General features: G+C 35.7%; 1 protein-coding gene across 3 annotated transcripts; it reads left to right on the top strand.

Moving 5' to 3' along the window:
* Positions 1-3251: 3251 nt before the first annotated feature.
* Positions 3252-18295, top strand: LOC149903847 (protein tudor-like). 3 transcript variants are annotated; one of them, XM_090107711.1, is made up of 13 exons: positions 3252-3758; positions 4146-5335; positions 5451-5654; positions 6335-6510; positions 7833-7910; positions 8191-8322; positions 8670-8816; positions 11191-12170; positions 12689-12837; positions 13416-13577; positions 13897-14063; positions 14432-14667; positions 14937-18295. In XM_090107711.1, the coding sequence occupies exons 1-13, from the start codon at positions 3455-3457 to the stop codon at positions 17606-17608; spliced, it is 6597 nt and encodes a 2198-aa protein (XP_089963837.1). In that variant the 5' UTR covers positions 3252-3454; the 3' UTR covers positions 17609-18295. The 3 variants fall into 3 exon arrangements, with proteins under 3 accessions (XP_089963837.1, XP_089963835.1, XP_089963836.1); XM_090107709.1 differs by having other exon boundaries at positions 3252-5335; XM_090107710.1 differs by lacking the exon at positions 8670-8816 and having other exon boundaries at positions 3252-5335.
* Positions 18296-18316: the final 21 nt, after the last annotated feature.

Here is an 18316-nt window from a genome sequence, read left to right as displayed (position 1 = left end):
GGATGACATGGAAAGAACATATTAAAAATAAGCGAAATGAAGTGAATTTCAGATTCAGAAACTTACTTTGGCTTCTCGGGAGGCAATCAAGTCTATCCCTGAGCAATAAACTAAGAGTCTACTGCTCTGTAATTAAACCGATTTGGACTTATGGAATCCAGTTGTGGTCATCAGCCAGCAAATCAAATATAAACTGCCTACAAAGAACACAGAATAACATTCTCAGAGTGATATCTGCTGCTCCATGGTACGCCCGCAATACAGAAATCCACGAATATCTGGAAATGCCTACAATCACAGAAGAAGCAAATCGCTTTACAACTAAATACAAAGATCGTTTGACATCCCATCCAAACCCACTATCACACATACTCCTACAGCCTAAAGCTATACAAAGACTGAAGAGAGCCGACGTGCTCCCTAATTAAGACGAACTAAGGCACTGGCCTTAGATTCGCCCAATCGTCCACACATTTCAACCGATCTGCTTATAGTTTTTTCTGACTGATTGCAGATATGTAACATCAAAAAAAAAAAAAAAAAATGTACAGTCGGTGGGGTAAAAAAATTCAAATATATGTGTTTGCAAATGAAAAGGTATAAACAGGGTGCAATCGTTAAGTACAAGCGATTATTCCGTAACTATTGCAGATATCAAAAAACTTTAAACTGATATCGAAAGTGTGAAAGGGATAAAAAAACATACAGGCGTCATTCAAGGTCATATTTTCTTGTTACAAGTTAATGTTCATACTGAGAACTCCAGTGTATACTGTATTAGATATAAGCTTCTTGTGTAGAACGAACCAGCGCTGACAAGCGCTGAAAAGCGCTTATAAGTTTCCAGCTTTCTTTGTGAATACGCCCTTAGATTGTCTCTGTCTCGATGTTCTTATCGATGCTACCCGTAGACGGAGAATCCAATAGACACCGGCAATGCGTGTCGCAGAAAGGGATAGAAAAGATTACGTCACAATATTTAGGGTTACCGTAAGAGGGAAAATTTACCCCACAATTTGTAAGATACAAATCTCTCAATATCATTATTCACATAAGTGGATAATAATGAGATATCCACATAATGATATTATGTAGATACATACTTACATGTCTATACTTAATATTATAAAGAGAAAAGGTTTGTAATTATGTATGTATGTATGGTTTTCACGCATAAACTACTGGACCGATTTCAAAAATTCTTTCACCATTAGAAAGCTGCATCTTCACTGAGCAACATAGGCTATATTGCATTTTCAAAAAAATTAGAGATCCGTACCAAAAATGCAATAATGTATCCTTAATAAAAATTCTGTCATCGCGTGCGCTGCGGAATCTATTGAAGATAGAATAAAAAAATGTTCTACGGTATTATAGAATGGATCAATATCTACAAGAAAGTCCGCGATACCATATGTCCATCTTCAGTAGTTATGTTACTACAACAACTTTTTTACGTTTTCAAAGTAAATAGAAGTGCCGACAGTTATCAAACCATGTTATCCATACACATATATTAATCCTTATCCCATTAAATGATGTTTTATTATAGACTGTTTCAATACCAGCAAAATACTTTTTAAATGAAAAGAATTGGATATTCCATTCAAAAGATATAACGAATTTTTAAAAGTGTCAATCTACAGAAAATAGTAGGTATACTGTTCGAGCAGGCCGTAGTGCGGGGGTCACGGAGGAATTCTACCAATATGCGTCTTGACGGAACACAGTGGGGTTTTGGTCGGTAGGAATCCGACATAACCCACGGCCCCTCCCCCGGAGGCCGTGGGTATCTATGAAAGATTTCCCCACTAAAACAAAAAAAAAAACCTATAGTCCGACCTATAGTAGACTTTTCACTGTAACGATATCGCTATCTATGCGGGTGAAACCGCAGGGCATTGCTAGTATATTATATAATATGTATATATCATTATCATAATCCCATATGAAAATGTGTATGTAATGATAATGCAGATGAAAACTCGATTGTTTATTATTTTTTATAAAATAAAATAAATAAAATAATGTTTATTTTCGTAAATTAACAGATACACACTTTAATTATATTGACCAACCCGCGAAGGCGCAAAAAAAAACGAAATTTACTTAATAATAATTTATTGTAATAAAAAAATTACATTTAAATTATCTCTAACTTAATTAACTACGTCCCTCCGGTTCAATGTTGGAACCAAGAGCGTCCATTGACTTCGGCGGGGCAGCGTTGCGGTGGTGGTGATTGCCGTAATACTTTCTGGAACCGCAGGTGTGCGCGATGTCGCAATCGTTACTGGGTACAAGTCCTTACTGGGTGGCCTTATGCATCTTCCTATAATCAATGCGTGTTATATGTACTTAACAATCCTAATATTTCAGAATATTCATCCCGAATATCACTCCGAATATTTCAGATATTTAATTAAATACACACTGCAGAATATATATAATATATATTATTACTAGCGGTCCGCCCCGGCTTCGCCCGTGGTACCTACATGTTTTTAACTATCCTATCTCTCAAGTTGGATCGAACTGCACATGGTGTGCAAATTTTATTATAATCGGTTAAGTGGTTTAGGAGTCCATTGAGGACAAACATTGTGACACGAGATTTATATATATTAAGATTTCCCATAATACTGGGTAACAATTTGTAGAAAAGTTGGCAACACAAATTTTTTTAGGTTAAAATTTATAATTGTTATTTTTGTGGTTTTTAAACAATGTATTCAAGTCAACAGCATGTGATACACAATATACTAACACGCTAAAATATCATGAAGGCCTATTAACTGATAAAGAGTTGTATACTTACGAGTGAAAAGACAATCCAGGCATTTTCGTTCCACTATCACTTTTACACCCTTTATCACCTCACCGCACCATGGTATTATTTTATAAGGTATTAACGGTAAGTGTAAATTATGCAAAACCAAACACAATGAATTACTTCTAACTTATAACATGTAAAAACTATATTTTTAGGGAAGACGATAGTTAGCTGTCAAACTTTGTTTAGCAAAGTAGGTTGCTTTTCTTGAAAAAAGTGGCACGCTGAGTGAAACAAAAAATTTTATCGTTCTCTCTCATTTCTTTACACAACACCGGCATAAGTTGCTCTTTTTCTTGTGTGAATGCGACATAAGATATCAATTTGTCTATTGGTTTCTCTGTCTACGATGCTACCATTGTTTTTAATCTGTAAATTCATAGACAAGGAAAATAGAAAAAAAATGAAAAAAATGCAAAACGAGCAAATTTGACAATTCGGTTTCGGTTGTCGCCATGTTAGCTAAATCGTAATCGAAAACGTAAACGGAAAAGAAAGTGGATTTAATTTGTGTAGAAAAGATCGTCAAAACCTCTTGTTACTCCTAAAAAATTATTTTCGCGTTATGTGATTTTTTGATTCTGTGTTTTCATTTAAATTGCTTTAATAGAATTTAAAAATATGGCTTTGTCTACCACTGAACCTCAGCGTTCTTTTCGCCTATATGTAACCTATGTGGATGGAGATGGACACTTTCTGAAAATAAGTGGGCAACTGGATCAACAATCTTCGTTGATGATAGAGAGCCTATTTCAAACAGCAAGTGTTAATTTAGAAAAAGGCATAGGAGCGGTTCCGCCGGCAGCTATACATGAAGGCATAATTTGTGCCGCGAAATACAAAGATGGAACTTACTATCGAGCTAAAATTATAAATACCACTAATCTTGCTACAGGTTTAGTAGGTGTACATTTTATTGATTACGGTAACAAAGATATAATTTCTCTTAGTACTATACGCTTCTTAGATAATTATGATCCTATGTTCCTTCAACTACGTGGTCAGGCTACCGACTACTATCTCTCACGTATTATGCACCCAGCAGGGAGATGGGAGGAAGCACTTTTATTAAAATTACAAAGTTTGCTTTGTTATGCTGAATATCCAGCTACAATTGAAGCTCATACTAGATCATTACCAATAATTTCGATTCAGTTTAAAGGTAATGATTTATCCACTCACCTTGTATCTAATAAATTTGGTTTGGCTTTGCCAGTTGCTAAACAAGAAGTCCTACTATTACAAATGAATGAAAATCAACCGGGTCCTAATTGGTCACCAAGTTTACTAAATGAACAACCCTCATTCACAGAACATGTTCCATTTCTAATCAATCAAAACTTTCCAAATCCTGCTGTGGCTATGAGATTAAACCAAACAGTTACAATGCCATTTAATGGAGCACCTCCATCTTCAATGAATCAAAGATTACTGGTTAATAAAGCTTCCAGAAATATAGTAAACCTTCGAGCCCCTGTTCGTCAACCACAACATCATCAACCGTCATCAGTTCCTATGTCAGCATCACCATCTCCTGTATTAAAGGGACCACCATCACCTAAGAAATCTATTACTTACAAAAGCAAGCTGCTTGAAGTCAATTCTTCTCATAAGGTTTTTGTCTCATATGCAGAGGAAGGTCCAGAACTGTTTGCGGTCCAATTGGCAACAGATGCAAACAAATTACAAGACATGATGGATGATATTAATAGAAGGCCCCACAGCAGTCTGACAGAGCCACCAATGATTGGAACTGTATGTCTCGGTAGAATGTCTGGAGATAGAATAATATGCAGAGCCATTGTCATGAATCTTTCTGGATCACAATGCAAGCTATTCTTTGTTGATTTTGGTGACACTGAAATGGTTTCATACTATGATATATTTGACATTCCGGAAGAGTTTGTGAAGCCTAATGTTTTTGCAATGAGATTTTGTCTGTCTGGAGTTAAAAAACTGGAGAAAGGTCCATACTTGAATGAGGCATTCAAACAGCTTGTGAATGGAAAAATTTTAACACTAAAAGTTGTAGCACCAGAGGGGCCTCCACTGATTCAATATGGGGAACTATACATTGACAATAAGAACATTTTGGATTTGTTACTGGCTAACATGAAAGATAAGTTGCAATTTAGATGGATGCAGATGTTACCACTAGGCAGTAAGCAGTCAGTTTTGGTGTCATATGTTGATAGCTGCATAAAGTTCTATGTGCAGTTGTCTGATAAGATTGAAGAGTTGAATGCAGTGATGGAAGCTGTTAAGATCCACTGTGAAAATACATCTTCACCAGGAGCCCTTCCTGTAGGGGCAGTATGCTGCGCTAGGTTCCCTGATGATGATAACTGGTATCGTGCCATGGTTAGGGGTACCAAGGGAGATAAAATTGTGGTAGCTTACGTTGACTATGGAAATGAACAGGAAGTGGCCATAGCTGATGTGAGGACAATCACCCCTGATTTGATTCAACTACCAGCACAGGCTATGAAATGTGCTTTGAAAGTAAGTGCAATATTCAATTGATATAATTTTATTTTGATATTATTTTATTTGTACCCAAAATTTTGATTACTCTGGTTTTATGTTATCTACTAACAACATTTTAAATCTTAAACAGGGCTTCGAAAACAAACCAGTTGAAACAAAAACATCAAATCAACTGGAAATGCTGGCATTAGAGAAGACCCTGATGGCTCATGTTGTAGGCATGCTATCCAATGATACAATGCTTGTGACACTGATTGACGACAGTGTGAGCCCACCCTTGGATGTAGCGAGAAGGATGAACCAGCTGTCACAGCCAAGGAGCACTGGATTGGAGGTAAGAACTGAAAATAATTGTGATATCTTATACAAATTGTATTGTTTAATGTGACATTGTATAGTACACTTAAATTTAATACAGGAGATCACTTCATAAAACCATGTATGTCTCTGACAAAAAAAAATCTTTAGAAGTATGTATGTTTATGGATTATTATATATACAGTTAATAATAAAAACTTTATGAACCAAAGCTTGTCCTATGATATCATTCTGATTCTGTATGCCCATTACAATATTGTAAACATATTTTATAAGGTGAGATCATGATAAGCTGTGCAATTTTCGTTCGTAAATCTACTGTGTCTGTTTTTATTTTGATGACACAATATATTCGAGCCATTAACATCAATAAAATCATAATATAGAGTTAGAAATTAAACATGGGCTGGGTTAAATATTACTTTGAACGTAATACGTCAGGTAGAAAGACTATTATTAAAGTCTGTGTAGTTAAAGCAAACAATGTATAAACAACTAACATTCCGCCCACGACTTCGCTCGCGTAGTCAAACGCACTTTCGCATTTATAATATTAGTATGTTAGAGAACCAAGGCAAAATAGCTTTGTGCATAACATTTTAAAGTGAAGTGACATTACAAAGTATTCACAAATTATTTTTGCAATTGACAATAATTCTGCCAAAATATTAAACAACAAGTTTTATCCAAAAATAGAGTAAAGCTCCTGCACCCCCACGAAAAGAAGCATCCGAGATATTCAGTTCGCCAGAAGGAAGTATCCCTGATGATGGACGGAAGAAGAACTTTAGAAGGGAGAAGAGCTTTAGAGATGATAAGAAATCAATGGATGGTGATGAGTTTGGGCAACGCGGTAGCAGTTTCCGTGGAAGGTAATATTTTTTTAAAGTAGCAAAATTGTTGCATGAATTAGTCTTGTACTTTTTTTTTCTAAATACCCTATATTTGACAAAAAAATGTTCCCATATTTCAAAGTGATCTCAAATTGGTATATTTCAAATTAAAACCAGTAAAATCGAACTAACTGGAGCGAAAACATTTATGTCGAAAAGAAAAAAAAAACGTTTATAATGAAATGAATAACACATAAAACCTTAATTTTTGTGCCATACTTTATTAATTTTGCCATGTTCACTGTACCAAAAAATGTATTATTCAAACAGATTAAGTGGTATCATACAATAATGACCTAAAGAAGTACCTAACATACAAATAGCTAAGCATATTAAGTTTTTGTTGTATAACCCTGAAAAATATTATATGATATATTAAAACAGTTAGATTTTAATTGGGAATCAGTATGGCTAATAAATTACAAGGTAATGGAACATTATTGATCCTTTTACCAAAAGGCAGGGTCTTCACTAATTACATTACATAAATATAATTACAAAGCAACTCAGGTGTTAAGGTGAACATTGTTATTACTGGAACATCTTATTATTTTTATTTACACTTAGCTAGTCTTTACCAGCTAAGTGTTCTGCTTTATTAGCTATACGTCAGATCTGAAGAAAATAAGTATACCACGCATCAGAAGCGTAGCGTGCCTTGGCGGGGCCCCGTATAAAAATTTGTTTGGGGGCCCTTAGGAAAGGTAAAGATTTCTCACAAAAGAAAGAAAAATGTTTGCATAAAATTAAAAGAAATATTTATTCATCATAATTATCTATCTGTCGCTTATTCCAAAATTTTTACAAACAATTCAAATTAAATATACACACAGGAGGCCAGAAAATTGCTTTTTTTTACTTTTATCATTTCTGAAAAAAAATTTGGGAAGTTTTTAGTAATTTTTGCTTACGCACGTTGGGGGCCCCCTTGGCGCGGGGGCCCCGTATAATTGATACGGCAGATACGGCGGTAGCTACGCGCCTGCCACGCATAATAATGTATTGAATAAATTACAATTAAAAATTGCAAAATCACAGCGGAAACAGTAAGAGCATACATTTTATGAGCGACACGGCGCGTGTTCCGTTTAAACTTTTTCTCGCGATGCGGCAAAAAAATAATAGCTTTGAGTCATGTCCAAAATAGCCTTCTGGGGTCTTTGAACTCTCTGAAAGCTCAGTTGTAAATTCGATTTTATACCCATAACATGTACAGGCATCGGTATAGGTAAAATATTTTATAAATGTGTTGGTTTTAAGTTAAAATACCAGGGTTAAGCGTGTTTATTTTTTCCTAATAGAGATCCTAAGGATGGCTTCGAAAGATCGGGCCCGGGCCGTCATAGCGACAAGTACGCTAAGCCGGATAGAGGTGATAGGTAAATAAAACAATTATGTTATTTCATTTTATTTTATTTAGTTCTTATAGTTATCAGTTGTCACATTTTTGTTCATTTAAAATAATATTACAATCACGCTTCACATCATTCAGTCATTTTTTACAGTTTTGCATGTAATAAATACTTCATACTATTGAACATTTTAGGTAAAAAGTTATTTCTGAATTTAGTGCTGGATCTTTAGGAGATAACCATCAGTCATGGTTGTACTTTTCATAGTGTAAAATATTTTCTTTTATTAAGTTAATTTCTTGTGCAGACGCGGTAGACCCAGAGACAATCAATTCTCGCCGCAACCGGCGCCCGTTGGTGAAGACAGTTGGGAGGAGACCCCACAGCAACCCGTGCAGTCGCCGCCATTGCGACAGAACAGAGAAAACCATAGAGACAAGTATGTTGCGTGTTTTTAATGTTGCTTTAAGAATATAAGATACATAGGGTTGTCACAATATTTTTTTATAAAATCGAACATTGAAAAAATTAGTTCTATCTATAAAATAGTAGTTATACATGTTTGTAACAGTTAATAAATTTATTTATAATAATATATGTATAAGTTAAAGTTTTTTCTTTATTTATTTGTTTAATTTTTATTTTTTTTACAATATTTTTATTAGTCTTTTTTTATTAAATATCCCTATAATGTTATAAACATTACGTTATATAAACAATACGTTATTTAAGTAGGTAAAGCATATGATATAATTACAACCTAGTGTACCCATTACGCACCAACAGACGAAAGTCTCGCGGGGACGACAAAAAGGGTCCCAAAGATAAGGATAGCAAGGACAAAGACAAGAAGGAGTCGAGTGTGGGGCGCCGGCTCCGGCAGGTTGCCGAGGCTGCCGGCTCGCACAAGAGCGTGCAGGACAGACTGAGACGGTACACAGTACCCGATTAGAGCATAGGCTTTGCACTCGGTGTTTGATTTCACAATGTAACCCCACTGCCATTCTTTGTGTACAAATTGTTGGTTTAACAGCTTTCCATCTAGAAAAACGTCCATTGTGTCCCCTGAAAGTTTGCCCTTACGTTTCATTCGACTGAACTAAGAAGAGACGGTATCGAGTACCCACTCCATGCTTTGCACTCGGTGATTGCTTGAACAATATAATACCACTGCACCTTTTTCTGTACCGAGTTTAATGTCTATTGTGTATTTGTGTCTCATTTCACGTGTCCTTGTAGAATTGCATTTCATTCGAAATAACGTTCATATTCCACATGCTAGTAAAGTGCGTGTAGGATAAAATTGGAGGGTACAACCATATCCGCGCTTTGCTATGCACATGTTGGTAGTGTTTCCGTTATAACCCGTCTCAAATGTTTTTATTTTTCAGTGTCTGTTTATTTGTTTTCCACTGTGTACAATTCAGTCTTTTTTCATAATGCGTCCTTGTAGTTCTGCATCTCATTCCACTGTGTGATGTGCTAGTTATGTTTAAGTTTTAATCTCATCACAACATAGTGCAACGATCTTGCATAGCATACTAAAACATATTCCGATGCTATTTATTTGCATTTAGTGTAATGTTTTATTTAACGTTCACGTTTTTTCCGTCCCGCAACTTCTTTACATGTTCTTAAACATTTATTAGTGTAAACTGTAAACCCTATATCCATCCATGTGGTTCAGTTCATGCAAAACAGATTCATCACTCATATGATCTGCTATTTACACCGTAGGTTTTATCTCTTTTCAATGCCAATTAAAAAAAATCATATTCCAATAGTTTTCATGCCTTGCGCTTATAAGGCGCTTATGATTTCCATCGCTTCTGTGGCTCTTGGCATTTGCTTTCAAAATCTCCTGTTCTGCATATATTTTGTGCGTTTTATTTCCTGGTTTCTAGATTTCCTGTCTCTATGCAGACCATATACGCAGCTTGTATTTATTTTGAGATATTCAAACACACACATACATACTACCTACCTATTCCTATTGTCTTAAATCTAAATTGATGAATTATTTTCAAGAATTATTATCGTGATTAATTAAAGATGGTCTCATTATATTTGAATTGTGTTCGTTTTTGTTGTTTCTGTTTTTTGTATCTTTTTGTTTGTTTTGTTTTTTGTCTTAATTAATTATAATTATTATTTCGATAAAACAAGAAAATATGAAAAGAATTCACATCCTTTGTTATTAACAATACTGTTTAAGATGTTTTCACTACATTTGAGTTCATTGATACTAGCTTATTGGCACATATAACGTTTAATGATGTGTATCGCTACGCCTCATTGCATATCATTCTTACATATATGGTAATGTACTCTATGATCGACGAACGAATATAGATCAATGAAATAATTCGTATTTTATGAAAAGTGTAGCTCTTTTACAATGTATTAGGATTTCAACCATAACAAGTGATTAACAGAATCGCCTTCCATAGCTGGATATAATACATTTTCGCTTTCATATATAACATTACTAGTGAAAGTTGATAATAAATAATACATAATAAGATACTAAATAACATGCTATTGTGTAAAATTCATTACATTCTTGAATAAAAATGTATATCTCGTTACTCATGCATTGGATAAGGCGGATAATTGTTCGTCTGCCCTTGATAGTCTATATTACTGTACTTGTAAAAAGTTATAAAATAATTAACAGTTGTTTCGGCCGATTTACCTCGCCCCATTTACGAGCCGTCACGCTTCGCCACTGTATCGAGCGCTGCACATTTTTGTATAATTTTATTAATTGCACTGCGTTTTCATTTCTTCCTTTCAGTGTTGTTTTTCACGGACATTCGTTTTCACTTGTATATTTGATGTACGCTTGCACTTGAAGAATGTATTGTTGTAGATTCACTATTTTCTGCTGTTATAGATTTAAAAGTAAATGCGAAAATACGTAGCTACACTGCTGCTATTTTAACACTTGCAAATAGATAATATTTTTTTTTAAAACCTTTACTATTAACTTAATTAGAAACAAACCATTTATCTGCAGATACTTAATTTTTAAATAGGATATTAATTTCAAATGAAATAGACAAATTTGAAGTGATAAGCTAAGATACTATTTAGTTAACTTTATAAGTTTGTAAAATGCTGCCTTCTAAAAACAAGTTCATTTTATAACAGCTGAATATCACTAAAATAATATCTTATAATTTGATTACTTCCCTAACGACTAAATATTATGTATTATGTGTTGCACAATGATTGCCTATACTCACCTAATCACTAACTTTCACTTATACTCCAAAGTTGGCAATTAATAAGAATCTATTTTCAGTGACCGATACAACAATCAAGATGATGAGAACAAAATGGAAGATAGAAACAACAGGTTCCAAAGAACAGACAGACGGGATAATCGTGGGGAGAGGCGAGACAATTGGGGAGATAAAAAGGAGAATTGGAATCAGAAACGAGAATTCCGTGACAATAGAGGAGAGAGGAGTGAACGTTACGAACGAAGCGAACGCGGGGGTAGAAGCAATTTCACTCCCCGTGACAGAGCAGAGAGATCCAACCGTTCCTATAACTCCGATAATGATAAACGATCAGAGAAAAGCTTCCGCTCAAACGATAGTAATGATCGAGCTGGTCGCGGACCGCCCTACAAAAGTCGCAACCAATTCACACCTGTGCCGAGTAAGGAATTGACTAATCCAGTTCCCTTGGACACTCCGTTCACAGAACCAACTGTGGAACTCGGCTCGCAACAAGAAGTCTCCGTAACTTGGATCATTTCACCGGAAAACTTCTACACGCAAATCGTCTCGCTCCAATCCAAGTTCCTGGAAATGATGCACCAAATTCCAGAACTTTATAAGGGTGTGAAATCTTATTCTGGAGAGATTAACGTTGGTGCTTCGGTTTTGGCGCGATACCCCGCGGATAGTGTGCTGTATCGAGCCACTGTTATTTCCATACAACCGTTCTCGAAATACATAGTGCGATACGTCGATTTTGGGAATAAGCAGTTGGTTGACGCAAAAGATATATGGCAATTGGATAGTCAGTTAATGGATTTGCCCATTATGGCGGTACACTGCTCGCTAGTGGGAGTTTTGCCGAAGGACGGGGAATGGAAAGCGAACACGGACATAGATTTGTGTTTCAATGCTCCACGATACCAGTGTATATTCCAAGAAATCGCGGAAGAGCAGTACAAGGTATCACTGTGGAACAATGGCGTTAGTGTCGCGGACCTGCTTGTGGAGAAACAGTTGGCCTTACCGGCAGAGCACCAGTCTGTTACATTGAAAGGTGATTTGATTTGTATTTCTTGGTGTTAATCTTTTATTGTTAGGATGGACATGCTCATGCAACCTGGTTCAATAGTTATGACGTCCTTAGGAAACAAACAACTATAAATCTTAACATTGAGTGAATTTTTTTTAATAATATAAAAAGAATTGATCACGAGGTGGTATTCGAACCCACGTCTTTCGGTTTGCCGGCGTGCGCCTCTTGATCGATTTTTTTATATACATATATATGCATTTGGATGCTACAAAACTAAATATACAATCTTCAATAATTTATCAGTATAGATTTATTTTTAACTAGTGGTCCGACCCGGCTTCGCCCGTGGTACATATTTCGTAATAAAAGGTAGCCTATGTCCTTTCTCAGGTATCAAAATATCTCCATACCAAATTTCATGCAAATTGGTTCAGTAGTTTAAGCGTGATTGAGTAACAGACAGACAGACAGACAGAGTTACTTTCGCATTTATAATATTAGTATGGATTAAAAAATTAAAATTATAATGATATTTCCAGACGAAGCCATTGACCTGACTATAATAGTAGGCCAACAAATATTGTGCCGCGTTACGCACATCGAGTCGTACGAAAAGTTCTACGTTCAACTCGACTTGGATAAGGCGGATTTAGTTGAAAAGGCCATCACCACCTTCGACGCTAGCAAGGTAAGCACATTAGTTACTGAAAAATATATTATTTAAAGCAATTGTTTTCTTATGTTTAATTTTGCACGAGTTTTGCATTAAGAAATGTATAAGTACTTGAGAAAATTAACTTTTCTACGTATTTGGGATTAATAAAATAAAAAAAGATTAGAAAAAGAGGATATTTTTTTTCTAATAAATCGCTAAAATATATGTGTAACAATGCAAAGTATAATTTATGTAATTTTACCTATAATTATAAACTCAAAAAAGTCCTAACGCCGTTAGTACACCTACGCATTTGCGTGCGGTAGCGAATCTCTGCGATACTACTGCGTAGCGAAATATCTGCGGAACGTTAGTACACAGCAATGTTTTCCCAACTTTTTCGCAATGCGTCTGTGTAATGGCCATTTCGCAGATCCTTGCGAAACAATACTGACAAGGACGCAACTATTTCATCTATCTATGTGCTAGAGTGAGACATATCATATGCGAAATCCCGCCACACTACTGACAGATTTTTCGTTGATTCGCTGTCGCACGCGAATGCGTCGGTGTACTAAAGGCGTAAACGATAAAGAAACATCAAATTTCAGCTGACCCCGCTAGCCGCAGACAGTCTCACGGAAGGTATTCACTGCACAGTGAAGCACAACGATAAGATACATAGGGCAATACTCGGAGATGTATCTGACACTGCCAACATTGAGGCCGTGTTGCCAGACTATGGGAACACTATACGCTCATCGTTGGAAAACGTGAGTTGTAGGAAATTTCTAAATACCCACATTAAGAAAAATTGTCTATAGGCAGATGTTTTAAATACAGGATGGCTGGAATTATGTTTTCTGCAGTTTTATTCTAAAGTATGAAATTTTTTGTGCAAGTTTATTGACTGGAATAATAAACTTTTATTTTTGTTCCTTGACACTGTAACATATTGATAATTTTACGAAATATCAATAAAAAGAACATATACCGGCCGCATTGAGTTTTCTGAAGTTGGTTAATGAAAATTTGCTGTCTGTAATTTGTATTAATATGAATTATTTCAATAATTGATTTTCTTTCTTGCAGCTAATGATTCTACCAACAGAGCTAAGCGTATATTACTACCAATCTTTGGAATGCACTCTAAATAACTTCACAGCTGAATCAAAGACCCTCATTTCTATGGAAGAATTGCAAAAGCAGCTATTGGGAAATAAATGCATCATTTATATTAATGACGTTGAAGAGATCAGGTATGTAAAGTCTATCAATATTCAATAATAAATATTTTAACTTTTTTTTATTTAAAACTATTTTTTTTATAAATTTATTGAGTGATGTTCATATTAAAAGTACATATTAAATGGCAACACTATCAAATTTAGATACAATAAAGGTAGAACTTGCACCATATTAAAAATTGTTTTATACATTTAACCCATTGAGCCCCGAACGGCCCGATCGGTCCACGACACAATAGATTTTCTATTGTGTCTGTGATTCCGGGGCCTGAGTTATTACCCACTTAGATTTTAAAAACATGTTGCATTTAAAAATATGTGGGACTAAAAACAACTAAATAAATAAAGGAATAGAAAAATAACTTTGTTGTTATTTCCAGATTAATATCAACGTTATACAACGCAGCGTCTGGAAAGAAGATAGCCATTTTCGAGCCAGACGAAGGCGCGTACGATGAAGTGATCCCGCTGTGTACTCGTGCAGTTTTCAACTATAACTTTGGTGTGGCTTACATAAGTCATATCGAGAATCTCAACGAGCTATACTTGCAGAAAGCCACCGATACTGACAAAATTGCGGCTCTTTTGGACGAGCTGTACAAGTTCTATGAAGAAGGTAAGATTGCAAATATTTTATATCATAAAAAAATAGGAAAATAGAGCTTTTAATCGCTATTTATTCATTATATTATTATACCGACGTTTCGCACACTTTGCAGCGAGCGTGGCCACAGGGAGACCTTTTTAATTTGTAAATGTATAATATTCGCTAATAACCAAAATACTATAAAATAACTTGTTAATTATTAACTTGTCATAATATTTCTGAAGTAAAAATTTCTTTATGAATTACAATTTTGATGGATGACTCAATTGTTGTTGCAGGTACACCAGAGCCTCTTGAAAGTTTCGATGCGGATGCATTGTGCGTTGCCAAATCGTCTGATGGCAATTGGTATCGCGCTACAATAATAAGTTCCACCGAAACAGATGCAAAGGTGCAGTTCACTGATTATGGAAACAATGAAACAATTGAACAGGGATCAATCAAGAAAATGGATCCCAAATTCTATGAGCCCTGTAGTCTTGCTCTGGTTGCAAGCTTAGGCCTGGTTGCACTAAATGACGATGCCTTAACGAAACTCCAAGAATGGACGACCGATAAAGAAGTTCAAGTGACCTTAGCTTTCGGTACTGACGGCTGGCTTGCTAATCTTCAACTGGATGGTGTAGATCTGTCCATCAAACTCGTTAATGAGAAGTTAGCGACTCCACAAGTGGCTAGTGAAGAACAAGTTGAAGAGGCTAAAGAGGAAATCCCAGCAGAAGAACCAATTTCCCTGCCTGAAGGCTGCACTCAAGTGTACATAAGTCACATTGATTCTCCTGGACACTTCTGGCTGCAAATGGCAGATAAGGTTGATAAAATCGAAGAAATACAAGCTGAACTCCAAGCAAACGTAGATTCTTATCCAAATATTGAAACCAGAGAAATGGGAACTTTGTGTGTCGCCAAATACTCTGCGGACGACCTTTGGTACCGTGCGGAGATATTGGACTCTGATTCCGACATTACAACTGTTCGGTTCATTGATTACGGGAACACAGATGTACTAGACAATGAGCCAGGATTAATAAAAGTTATACCAGATAATTTGAAAAACATCGAAAGATACGCCATCAAGTCGAGTGTGAATGCCGTTCCAACTGGAACAGGCCAATGGTCGGAGCCGGCTTCCGATTATTTCACACAACTAGTAGGCGATATTTCGGTACCAGTTGATGCTTTAATAGTGCTAAAAGATGTAACTACATATGTGGACATTTATGTGCATGGACAAAATATAACAGATAAATTGGTGTCTGAAGGACATGCGACGAAATCAGAAGAAACTGAATGTGGTGATCTACCCTCGTGTTTCGCTAGTCATGTTAATTCTCCGTCCGAATTTTGGATACAATTAGAGAGTGTAGCTCCTGAGCTTCAAGCAATGGAAGCTGCTATGGTCGATGCCGAAAATTTCCCTCCACTCGTTGATAAGGAAGAAGGAGTTTTATGTGCAGCTAAATATCCCGAAGATGGTGCTTGGTACAGAGCACAAGTGATCGTCGACGGCTCGGAAGGCACGGAAGTTTTGTTCATGGATTACGGAAACGCATCCATCGCAAATGAACTACGAAGCCTTCCAGATGACCTTAAAACTAAACCAGCACTGTCCAGAAAATGTGCCTTACAAAAACCTAGAGATATAAAATCTTGGTCACGTCGGTCAGAAATAAAATTCAATGAATTGGCAGCGGAAGGCGCCACAATATTCAACGTCCAATTCATAGCTTCTGGTGATATATCCATAGTAGAACTTTATCTGGAAGGCAAATCGGTTACCGAAGAACTCGTTGGGCTCTGTGAAGAACAACCCGCTTCAGAGAGACCCACACCAGTTGGACAAGATTTACACACGAGTGGCAAAATTTGTTATGTAGATTCATTGAACGAGTTCTACGTGCAGCTCGATGATTCGGAAGCTGATCTGGACAAAGTTACCGATAATCTTAGCAATAGTGCAGACTTCGAACCTATTGCGAAACTTAAAGTCGGATCCCTTTGTGCAGCTTTCTGGGCAGAAGACGAACAATGGTATAGAGCGAAAATCTTAGAATTTTGCGATGTTGGCAACCATGTACAATTTATTGACTATGGTAACAAAGCTAAGTGTGAAGACTTTAGACAGCTGCCTGAAGATTTATCGGTTATCGAGCCGCTCGCTAAATGTTGCCGCTTAGCTGGCATCACAGAAGACTTTGCCACAAATGAAGCTGCCAAATTAAAATTAGAAGATTTAGTTGCTGAAGTCACAACATTCCAAATAGAATTTTTAGATAGCGCAGCTGAACCCGCTCTAGTGAAGTTAATTCTAGACGATAAGGATTTAGTTTCGATATTATCTGAGGCAACTCCTGCAGCTGAAAGCGAACCGGCGTCCAACGCACAAATACCTTCGGATAACGTTGAAATAGAAGCAACAGTTGTCAATGATGCAGTTGACATTGATAATGACATAGATTCTTTTCAAGTAGATTTGAATGAAAGCATGGGGAGCGCGAAAACAGTTATCGAAAACACATCATTTACTGAAAAGAGCGAATTGACAGAAAATACCTCAACACCAGAGAAAGATCTATCTAACGATACACTAGAGAAAGATCAATCTAACGATACACTAGAGAAAGATCAATCTAACGATACACTAGAGAAAGATCAATCTAACGATACACTAGAGAAAGATCGATCTAACGATACACTAGAGAAAGATTCATCTAATGATACTGTTGAAAAGGATGCCTCTAATGATACTATTGTAAAAGATGCGTCTGATGAATCATCGGAACAGGAAAAATCTTTAAAAACTCCAGAAAGAGATGATTCCAAGGAGTCTCTCAACACAGACACTGGGTATACAAGTGATGGTGAACAAAAAGCTAAAGAATCTCCCGTAAAACAAACACAAATTGTAGACGCTATCAAAAGCGAAGAGAAATTGGAAGAAAACGTGTAAATAAAAGTTACGTTAAGTAAAATGCCAAGCATTTTATATTTTATATTGTCTGCTAATTGTTTAAAGGTACTTATAAAAAGATAGCTTAAGCATTGTATGCCTAATGAACATGACGTACTTTATCTTTACGTAATTGTGATATGGACGAGTAAGACTTTTATCATATGTATTGTATTGTGCGTTTTGTTGTTATACAGTTTTGTTAACCAGTACGACAGTGAGTGAAAGTAATTTATGTTATGAGTGTTATTATAAAAAAAAATATATCACTTTCATTCATACCTTTTCCTTTAAGATGCGTTATATAGATACTAGCATTTCTTTCATTCAAAATGTTTATATAAGGTTGAACTTTCGTTGTTTTATGTAAGATAATATTGTAAGTCATGATATATAATTGTTTATAGTATTATAAATACTCATTTTTTTATTCCTTTTTGGTCTCTTAAAGTTATTATAATTAGTTTAACCATTCATATTTTTATTTTTGTTACATTATGCATAATGAGCATTATTGCATAATTGTACATTCCCTGTTGTCAGTTCATAAATTCTTAACAAAAAAAAATCGTCTATACTGTCATGCTTATTGACCTATCTTCGAATAAATATAAGTTGGACTCGAAATATAATAAGAGAAGTTGTGTAACTTTTCGTTTTTGTTTTAAAATAAAGTTTTTTTTTCTATTTGTTGTTTTAATTACCTGA

This window comes from Colias eurytheme, chromosome 12 (assembly GCF_061535395.1).
Source record: "Colias eurytheme isolate Ceu_HAF_F1 chromosome 12, ilColEury1 Martin Lab GWU primary, whole genome shotgun sequence".
NCBI lineage: Eukaryota > Metazoa > Arthropoda > Insecta > Lepidoptera > Pieridae > Colias > Colias eurytheme.
This window is presented reverse-complemented; position numbering and strand designations above follow the sequence as displayed.